Here is an 11002-nt window from a genome sequence, read left to right on the forward strand (position 1 = left end):
GAAACATAATCGCTGACGTTACACATCAAACAAATAATTGCTGACGTTACACACGAAACACATAAACGCTGACGTTACACACGAAACACATAATCGCTGACGTTACACACGAAACACATAAACGCTGACGTTACACACGAAACACATAAACGCTGACGTTACACACGTAACACATAATCGCTGACGTTACACACGAAACACATAATCGCTGACGTTACACAAACATAATCGCTGACGTTACACATGAAACACATAATCGCTGACGTTACACATGAAACACATAATCGCTGATGTTACACATGAAACATAATCGCTGACGTTACACATCAAACACATAATTGCTGACGTTACACATGAAACATAATCGCTGAGGTTACACATGAAACACATAATCGTTGACGTTACACATGAAACATAATTGCTGAGGTTACACATGAAACATAATCGCTGAGGTTACACATGAAACACATAACCGCTGACGTTACACATGAAACACATAATCGCTGATGTTACACATGAAACACATAATCGCTGACGTTGCACATGAAACTCATAATCGCTGACGTTACACATGAAACACATAATTGCTGCTCCGCCCTATTGACCAAATATGGTCACTGCTCCAAATGATGATGATGATATAAATGTTATAACAAACAAAATAATATCTGTCCACTGAAACACATGAAGCCACGTTCAGAATATTCACCTTTTTATTAATTTCTCTCATAAACAGACATATTAATGACATGTAATCATTAAAATCAGTGTAATTAACTACAGAGAGCAGTTACGTTATGTGTATCAATACTGACACGTTCATTGCTCTCTTTACACATGAAAGAGTGAATGATTCACTATCCTACCTGTGTGTCATGATCAGTGACACACCTGCCCACAGTGATGGAGACGTGCAGTCACAGTGTCAGAATGATCATGTGTGTGTATTAAACGTGTCAATGTTCCTCCTGTGTTCATGTGTTTGATGTGTTTTACTGCTGTAGATGTTTAAGGCTCATTCAACAAATTTATATCCTGCTGACTGTTAATCTACAGCAATGCATCATGGTCTATGTATTCTAATGTCTACCCGCAGGCTGCCTGTTTGATCAAAGGCCTTTAATCAGGACGTCAGTGTGTGGCGTTCAGGGTCTCTTCCTCTCGGGATTCTGCACCACGAACAGAGCAACAGTCCCCTCATCTCTCTGCCACTGATACCTGCAGACACACAGGAAACACAACCTCATTACTGCCAGATCCTTTCAAAATAAGAGCCCGACAATGATATTAATCAGCGGATAATATGAGTTTTCACAGATATATCAGCATCAGTATATATGTTTGGTGCTGATATGAAACCATTTCTTACAGATCATAGAAACAGAAAACAATATGAAGTAAAATCATCATGTAGTTCATCATGTAGTTTGTCCAGCAGAGGGCGCTGTGACTCCACAGTTCACTCTCAGCACTGTCTGCAGCTCATGTTGCATCACAGCTGAGCAGACAGCGGGCCACAATGGAACAGTTTTTTTAATCTATAATAATGTTGAATAGTCTTTAATAAATTAATGAGGTTATAAAGCAGCCTTCTGAGCATGTGTAGAGTTCTATAAGAGCAGCAGAAAAGGTTTATAAATCACCATCAGTCACTTCATCAGGAAACAGTAAATGTCTCTCCTCTTGAACCCACATCTACATCGTCTCTACAAGCATCAATCAGTCAGAAGAAAGAACGCACTCTGTATCTCATGTTTACACACACTGAATCATCTTAATCATCCACTCACTGGTTGTGCTCAGGGACGAGTAAACTGTCTCCTGCAGAGAGTCTGAACTGCTGCTGGTTCATGGTCACTGAGGAGGAGCCCTCCTGAAGGACACAGAGACATAATGTTAGATAGAGGCACAGAGATAGAAAGAGATACAACGTTATTAGATATACTGAAGGAACAGCTGTGAAACAGGTGTGAACATGAAGCTGCAGAATGAAGAACACATTAAAACAAACCATCTGCCAGATCCACACATCACTCTGCTGCACCGACGTCTGCGTCTGACCCGGACCAAACACCTTCACCTGGAACAGCATCATCATCATCATCCGTCAGCTCTGTTGTACATTCAGAATCGATGACCTCAAAGTGATCACAGCTGCAGGGCAGTGTTAGTGTGTTCATGAAAAAGCCTTTTTTGATAGCAGATCAAATTGAATTGAGTAAAACTGGTTCCAGGAGGTCCCAGAAATGTGACAGTAACCATCTGGGCCTGGCGATTTGCCTTTGTTAGTTAGCTTTAATGATTCAGAGTTGACGTATGTAGATCTTGGTAAAAAAGAGTGAAATGCTGTGTGTATCTCTTTCGGCTCATATACAAGTCCTTTAATGGGCGACCAGGTCGTATCTATTGCTCCTGGAGATTCACTGTTTTAATTTAAGGGCTTGGTTACTTGCTTGGTTTGCTTCCGTTAAAGTAGAAATTCTGTCTGACTCTGTGCATGAGGAATTCCACTTGTCTATATAAAACACATTTTTAAAACAATTTGCATGTTGTGATGTAACGTTTGTTCACAGGATGCCTGTTCATGTACAGCCTGATCCAGCAGGGGTGAGTGTAGCCCCGAACAGGGCACCTCACCCTGGCTCTGCCTTCCCCGTCTTCTTTATAACACACCTCTCTCTACAAACTCTTCTCTCCGTCCTTCTCTCTGTTTTTCTCTTTTGTGTTTAATACGTGAATTTAGTATCAGCGCTGTCAATACCTGGACAAGACAGACCTAGACAAGGTAACACAGACACTGAGACACTAAAAACTCAATCTAAAACTACTATATACAGACCTATGGATACAAAAATATGTTATTTATTAATCTATATAAATATCTATATATATACATTATTTAAAGAAAAACACAACAACACACAGGAGATGTTGGGCCTCTCTTTAAATAACTTAACAAAGAGTCGGTCTAGACCTGCTCTTTCTGTAAAGTGTCTCGAGATAACCCTGGTTATGATTTGGAGCTATACAAATAAAATTTGATTGATTGATTGATTGAGGAGACAATAGTGCAATGGTGCAGAGATAAGTAGTTGTAGTTACAGTATTTACAGAGAATGTAGTGATAATATATACACGATAAGAGGGTAAATTAAGCAATGACGATAAATAATAAATAACATATTTCTCATGCACAGTGTATGTTTGTGTAACTCACATATACAGCTGATTAGGTTATTACACATGTATTGTCCCTGACACTCTGGCTGAGTGAGCTGTTCATCACAGCGACAGCCTGGGGAAAAAACTGCTCCTGAGTCTTGTTGTTTTGGCGTACAGCACTCTGTAACGCCTGCAGGAGGGGAGGAGTTCAAACAGTGTGTGACCGGGGTGTGAGGGGTCTGCAGTGATGTTACCCCTGCCCTGATGATTTTTTTCTGCAGACCTGATTGTCTGCTGCAGTCAGTTCTTGTCCTTTTTGGTGGCAGATCCAAACCAAACAGTGATGGACGTGCAGAGAACAGACTGGATGATGCTGTCTCAGGAAGTTCAACCTCTGCTGGGCCTTTTTCCTGACAGTGTCTATGTGGGAGGTCCACTTGAGGTCCTTGGAGATAGTGGATCCCAGGAACCTGAAGGTGTCCACAGTAGACACGGTGCTATTGAGGATTGTGATGGGGGGGAGCTTCTCCTGAAGTCCATTGTCGTCTCCACAGTCTTGAGCTGGTTGAGCTCCAGCTGGTTCTGACCACACAAGAGGACCAGCTGATCCACCTCCCGTCTGTAAGCAGACTTGTCTCCGTCCCAGATGAGGCCGATGACCGTCGTGTCGTCTGCAAACTTCAAGAGTTTCACAGAGGGGTCCGCTGAGGTGCAGTCATTAGTGTAGAGGGAGAAGAGCAGGTCGTATGTTGGGGTGGGTGAGGGGTGTGAAAGAGTTCTTTTCAAACCTGCAGTAGAGGGTGTTCAGGTTGTCAGCCAGTTGGGGGTTTTCCACAGGGTGGGGAATTGTCTCATGTAGTTGGTGACGTCCTGCAGGCCTCTCCACACTGATGCAGGGTGGTTTGCTGTTCTAAGCTTCTCAGTGTAGCTTCTCTTTGCTACCCAGATCTCCCTTGTCAGTGTGTTTCTGGCCTGCTAGTACAGGACAGTACAGGTTTTGCAGTGAACCAGGGTTTATTGTTGTTGTATGTGCAGAAGGTTTTGGTCTGCACATACATAACAAAACCTAACAAAAGCTAATGTACAATGTCACAGTGTCAGTAAGTTAGTCCAGGTCTGTGGCTGCAGCTTTAAAAACACTCCAATCTGTACAGTCAAAGCAGGCCTTGACTGCTTAACCTTTCCTCTTTGAAAGGAGTTCAGAGAGTTCTCTTCATTAGTTTCCAGGTGCTACTGAAAGGGCTGTATGTTGTACTGACTGTGAAACACCTTCAGGAAAACTGGTGATTTAGGCTACATAAAAAAGTTCCCTTTATTGACCAAAGTAACTGTTCATGAAACTTAGATGACAGAAAAAGACTCAAGTATATAAATGTGCTTCCTGTTACCTGCGTTTCAAACTGATCCCCGAACATAACGAGCTGCCCCCTGCTGCTCAGAGCCGCTCTGTGTCCGTCCAACCAGAGTCTGAAGCAGAACGGAGACATCACGCCCACCGAGTTCATCTGGAACGGTGCCTCCCTGAACACCTCATCTGGTCATTAAAGGGTGAGGACACATTAGTTTAAACACAAGGACGATCATCATCATCATCACCATCATCATCATCATCATCATCATCATCATCATCATCATCAACATCATCATCATCATCATCTCCATCACCATCACCATCACATCATCATCATCACCATCCCCATCACCATCATTATCATCATCACCATCATCATCACCATCACATCATCATCATCATCACCATCCCCATCACCATCATTATCATCATCATCATCATCATCACCATCATCACCATCACCATCACCATCATCATCAACAACATCACCATCATTACAGGAAGCTCCAGGACTCACCTGGATCAGGTCTCCCTGTTCTGAACTGCTCTGATTTCATGAACCTGTAGGAGGAGAGTCTGATGATTAATACTTTTTTAAACTGATACAATTAATATATTAATATATTGATATATTGATAATAGGAGATGGAAGTGAAGGCGTCTCACTCTTTGATGACGGGCACCAGCTGAGTCCCCAGGTCCTCACAGTAGAACCACCTCTCAAACAGAGTGTCAGTGCTGTTTTCCACATAGTACCTGAAGGCAACATCACACACTCAGGTCATATACACGTCCGACTGTGTACTGTGTTATCGGTATTGTTATTCCACTGTGTCCCCTGCTGTTATCAACTGAAGAAGGCATGAGGTTAACTAACAGCAGAGCAGTGGTCACAGTCGCTCACCTGAGGCAGTCGGTCTCAGTCCGCAGGCGTCTCCTCTCCACCACCAGGCCCACTGTGTTGGCCTCTCTCTGGGGGGAGTGAGGGACCCGAGCCGGCAGCAAGAACATCTGCACAGGGAGGATGTGAGCAGAGTGAAGGTGTCACACAGTAAGAACAGACTATAATCATTCTACACGACATTAACACATTTATGTCACTGTGATATAAAACGGTGAGAGCTCACCTCTCCCTCTTTGATGTGCACGTCTTTGTGTTTCCCGTTCTCGATCACCTTCAGACACATGTCGCCCTGCAGCTGGTAGAACAACTGCTCCACACAAACACAACGTGTTGGACTATTTAAACAGCAGAGTGTGTTATTAAGGAGAACCACTGCACTGAACCAATGTAGAGATCAGGCCAGCAGGGGAAGCTGTGTGACACCTGATTACCTCGAGTGATGTCACTTGAGTCAGTGTGAGTTGAGTAAAAAAAAACTGCAGATTGAAAATAAATAAAAAAAGTGTGAAGAACAAAAAGAAAGCTAGCTAGCTCATCTCTCCATGCAGGTACAGGATGTGGCTTCATGCTGTCTGACATGTGGCTAAATAGATCTATGAAGCTAACAGTGCTGGCTAATGCATTGAAATCTCATGGGGAAACTACTTTAATGTAAGCTGTAGAATGATCAAAGTGATATCTGCTGTCAGAGTTATTAATGTATGACAGCAGATATCGAAATAACTATCAATAGCCCTGAATAAAGTATAATGAGAACTTAATATTAAATCCAATTAAAAAAACAATGATAGTAATAATAATAACAATAACAACAACAACAACAACAAATGAAGACTTTATTCCCTTCAATTTACAGTGAGGTGTTGGAATTATCGATGCTTGCTAGGCCAGCAGCAAACTTGTCAACAAAGAAATGTCCGACTTCATGCTGTCTGACATGTGGCTAAATAGATCTATGAAGCTAACAGTGCTGGCTAATGCATTGAAATCTCATGGGGAAACTACTTTAATGTAAGCTGTAGAATGATCAAAGTGATATCTGCTGTCAGAGTTATTAATGTATGACAGGTTATTAGTGATCATTAAAAGGATAAAACAGAGAGTTACAGAGGAACAGCTCGCCTTAAACTGAACTACAATCACCTGTAGGTCTTGTTATGAACTGACTCCTGCCCACATCCAGGTCCAGACCAATGAAATCAACATATCGATCAAGAGTTTAACCAATCACAACAACTGCTGGGATGAAACTTTGAACGTCATCCCATACTGCAGCTGCTACGTTCAGCTCCCACTCCATGAGCCAAACGTTTAATTAAACATCAACTGTATTACTCAGAGGGCGGGGTTAATAAACACCTGGCTGCTGATTGGCTCAAACCTCAGACACTCCCACGAAACAACAGACAACAAACGGACAATAGGCTTGTTCGAGATGAGCGAGGCCTGCGTTGAATTGATTGGCGCCTTGCCAAGCATATTGCATGAAGGTTGGATTCTTGTCCGACTTGCTCTGAAAACCCGACTACGCAATACTTTGAAGTCCCGCGGGAGCGAGGCGGCCGCATTTTTCATGGCCAGGCGCCGCAGTTGCTCTTAGGGTCACTCTCGTTCACTTCAGTGACCCGGATCTTCGGATCTCGTTCAGCTGAACGATTCGTTCATTACATTCGTTCACCAGGTCGTTCAGTGACATTTCCGGTTTACCCGTAACTCACTCACTCTCACTCGTTCACGAAAAATACGGCTCCCATTGCATTACTGGTCTACTTGGCCCAACTTGCCCATTACAAAACCTTCTGACATTATAATTTCTAAATAAATAAATAAACATAGTTTAGTTTGTGTTCATCTGTCAGTGGTTTACACATCTGTGAATTGACCTGTATACACAGATGCACCTAATCGGGTCGCTCGCTTCGTTCAGTGAACGAGAATGGTCTTCGTTCAGTGAACGAGAGCGAGGGAGAGACAGAGAGAGAGAGAGACGATCGGTCAAGTGATACGTTCAGTCGTTCTCCTAACCAATGATGGTGATTTGATACATTAGATGTGATACAAACAGCCCTCCTCTGAAACGCAATTGGCTCGTGCTAACATCAATCAGTCTGGTTTCCTAAAACAAGAAGTGGGGAGCCGCGAGCGGAGCCAAGTGAACGAAAGGAATGACTTTGATGCATGAAAGTGAACGGATCATTCCGTTCACTGAAAAGATTCGTTCTTTTTGAACGAATTGTTCAGGACCGAAACATCTCTAGTTGCTCTCCACCGACTGCACAACTCTATGCATGATGGGAAACGACTTGCTCTGGTTTGAATGAAGCACCTATTGGCTGAAAAAAGCCTTGTCACCCCCACAAGGAAGTGATGAGACTTCAGTCTTATTCATCATTATTCATTAAACTTAATGAAGTGTCAGACAGACACCAAATGCTTTTATCAAAGTACTGTCATTCACTTTGTAATGCTTTACTCATTTCTCATGAACGCTGTCTTAATAAACATAAATACAATGACGTTTATATCGAAATAACTATCAATAGCCCTGAATAAAGTATAATGAGAACTTAATATTAAATCCAATTAAAAAAACAATGATAGTAATAATAATAACAATAACAACAACAACAACAACAAATGAAGACTTTATTCCCTTCAATTTACAGTGAGGTGTTGGAATTATCGATGCTTGCTAGGCCAGCAGCAAACTTGTCAACAAAGAAATGTCCGACTTTAAGACCCCTCCCCCGACTGCAATCGGCTACTCTCGCCTGTTGTCGAGGCGAGCCAGCAGTCATCTCGAACAAGCCTATTGACACAAGTGGTGAACAACAACTTTAATTGCACACTGCCCTGGCAGATTGGGCCAAACCTCCAACAAAAGTGTTTCATTGGGGGTAATGTAGGCAGCAGGCTTTGAGCAGGAGGAAGAATGTGTGTGAAAGATAACATGTATTTCAGACCTGACTGAGGAAACATAGTTTAGTGCTTTAAATATGTCTCTGACTGTTGATTAACAGCATGTTGTATGTTACATATGCTGGTCACATGGTCACCTGTATGACCACCTGTATGATAACCTGTCATATTGAACATGTAACCCCTGACAGCCCAGCAGGAGACAGAGAGAATGTTTGAGCCGTGTGCTGTTTGTTCCTATTTGAGTTCAGCTTCATTGATGTGGAAGTGAAAGTAACAGTTAACAGTTTTTAACTGTGAATTTACAGCAGAACAAACAGGAAGTGAGGCTGAAACAGCAGGAGTTAATAAAACTTTAAACAGTATGACCTCTGACCTCCTCTCCCTCCTCGATATGATAATCCTTCCTGGTGTTCGGACCTCCCACAAACATGACGTTGAGCTGAGAGAAGTGCCTGAGGGACAGACGGAGAAATAACTGAACTTAAAGTCACTCCAGACCAGAACCCCGATCACTGACATCTCATCACGTAACACCATCCATGCTGTCGCCTCACACAGTCCGATCACATCAGGAGATCATCCCATCAGTCTGACTCACATGAGTTTGTTGCAGACCGGAGGCAGGAAGGCGCTCTGGTTCTCAGAGATCCACGTCTCCACGTTTAGCACGGCCGCCCTGTCACTCATCCTGACTGCTGTGCGTGTCCTCTCTGATCAGCTGAGATCACTCCTCTGAGATCACTCCTGTCTGATCAGTCTGCTGCTGTGACCTGTTAAAACTGTCTGACTGACAATCAAAGTCCAAAAAGCAGCAGTGGGAGGCAGCTGAGGGGGCGGATCTCTGCTGCTGACAAAGGTTTGGTCAAAGGTTGATTTTTTAACAGGGTGTGAATCATTGAGACACTGAGCAGACTCAGTTCATGTTCATGAATAACAAACTGATCCCAATCAACAACCACACAGCCTTTCTTTTTTCTTCTTTTATTTTGAAAGTTCAGAAGTTTAGTTTAATAATACAGTTGAATGTTTAATTCGCTCTGTTAGTAGTCATGATGCTTATTATGTAAAAAACAGAAATCAAACACACGTCTGATCATGTAAACAGGAAACAGAAACACACAGTGTAAATATTATACACTCCTTATTCCACCTAGTCCGAACACTTTCACAATAAAATGCAGATAAAGTCCAACTGCTTTTCACAATCAGAGGTTTGCTGAGCTTTAAAACATAAGTCATGAGTATTCTCCTCGTGTTTTAAAGGCTGAGCTCTGCAGACAGAGCAGAGTTTAAATAATACATACCACGTATCTGACACAGACAGAAACACTGTCACACCCCTCACTTTTGCTCACTGCTCACACTGAAGGAGATCCAGGTGATCTACAGCAGGTGTCCTCCAGGTGGAGCTGTTTGACCAGGTGAGACATGATGAAAGCTGAGTGTTCAGAGGACCTGGAGGCTGAGCTTAACAACGTTAAGTCAAACGTTTCAAAGGAAACACAAAACCCTGAACATGCTTCAGAACAACTGTGAACAGGAGTGTTATACATTTAATTTCATGAAAGACTGGCACACAGTCTGTTAGGTGCATTACCTGTACAACTTAATATAAATAATGCTTCTTGTTTGTTTATAAAATATTATCAGCAGTGGGAAAAGAAAAAGTGTTTTTCTCATGTTATCAATAACTGTATCAACAAGCAAATAATTATAATCCATTCAGGTTATTATTCCTGAGATTGAATACTGATAACATTTATTCATCTCTTCATCATGTGATCAGAAACATTACACATTGAAGAACTTTAAAGATTAATTTAGAATACAGAAATACAGTTTGAACTGATCACATGTAAGACATGACCCCCTTACGGGCATAGAAATTTGTCAGGAAAATACAATTTGAAGCTGAGCAGAACTGTCAACAACATAGTGCAACATACATAATAATACAGATGGGCACAATGAAAGCCATAACATAAGGGAGAAAATAAATACAAGCCCTTCAGTTTCAGTTCTGTCAGGGGTCAGATTATATGAAAGGCCTGATAAATGTTCATAAAGATGAAAGGCATTTTTAGATCAAACCAACTTCAAAGAGTCTAAAAAAAAGATAATTCTGTCCAAAAAATCGTGAAACGTGGGACAACTTTTAAGACTTTACATTTGGGTTATTTAAAAAAAATCCAACTTTTTGTCCTCCAAAATGAAAACAACTTTGATATTATTATACGACAGGGCTGGCATATCAAAATTATTAATCAAAAACCAATTGTGAAAATTATTCTAGAATAAATGAGAAAGATTAGATGAAAAGAAAAGATGGTCCAATGTTTCTATTCCTGATTTACAGAATGTACATTCAATAAGGTCAATATTGAATCTCAATCGCAAAAATTCCCTGCATGGATAGATGTCATTTATTATTTCAAAGTGCACTTCTTTAGATTTGGGTGGGAATTTGATATATCCACATGTAATTCTTTTAGAAGCCATGGTAGAGTATCCCGCCATTATATACCCCCTTTTTAAAGGTGAAGGAAAACATTCTTTGGAAAGCAAATTTTTAGCAGAGAAAAGGATATCTTATCTCTCGTTATAAATAACAGATACAGTTATGGTCATTGTGTACAATAAAGATCCCTTGATTGTATGAATAA

General features: G+C 41.5%; 1 protein-coding gene across 1 annotated transcript; it reads right to left on the reverse strand.

Annotated features, from left to right (window-relative positions):
• Positions 1–1145: 1145 nt before the first annotated feature.
• On the reverse strand, positions 1146–9026 carry haao (3-hydroxyanthranilate 3,4-dioxygenase). The gene is made up of 10 exons (XM_069659202.1): positions 8938–9026; positions 8713–8791; positions 5641–5724; positions 5418–5524; positions 5180–5269; positions 5031–5074; positions 4551–4696; positions 2012–2080; positions 1791–1873; positions 1146–1218 (listed from the first exon to the last, which is right to left on the reverse strand). The coding sequence occupies exons 1-10, from the start codon at positions 9024–9026 to the stop codon at positions 1146–1148; spliced, it is 864 nt and encodes a 287-aa protein (XP_069515303.1).
• Between the last annotated feature and the right edge of the window lie 1976 nt (positions 9027–11002).

This window comes from Semicossyphus pulcher, unplaced genomic scaffold (genome assembly GCF_022749685.1).
Source record: "Semicossyphus pulcher isolate SPU_LCO1_2020_fin unplaced genomic scaffold, fSemPul1.0.p SCAF_12, whole genome shotgun sequence".
Lineage (NCBI taxonomy): Eukaryota > Metazoa > Chordata > Actinopteri > Labriformes > Labridae > Semicossyphus > Semicossyphus pulcher.

What these genes read in the sequence shown, in the direction of transcription:
- haao (XM_069659202.1), bottom strand. Translation starts at nt 9,026, where the DNA reads ATGAGTGACAGGGCGGCCGTGCTAAACGTGGAGACGTGGATCTCTGAG. An exon ending in CTGGTGCCCGTCATCAAAGA is followed by an intron (nt 5,075 to 5,179) that starts GTGAGACGCCTT and finishes CTCCTCCTACAG; the next exon opens with GTTCATGAAATCAGAGCAGT. An exon ending in CTCGTCCCTGAGCACAACCA is followed by an intron (nt 1,219 to 1,790) that starts GTGAGTGGATGA and finishes GTGTGTCTGCAG; the next exon opens with GTATCAGTGGCAGAGAGATG.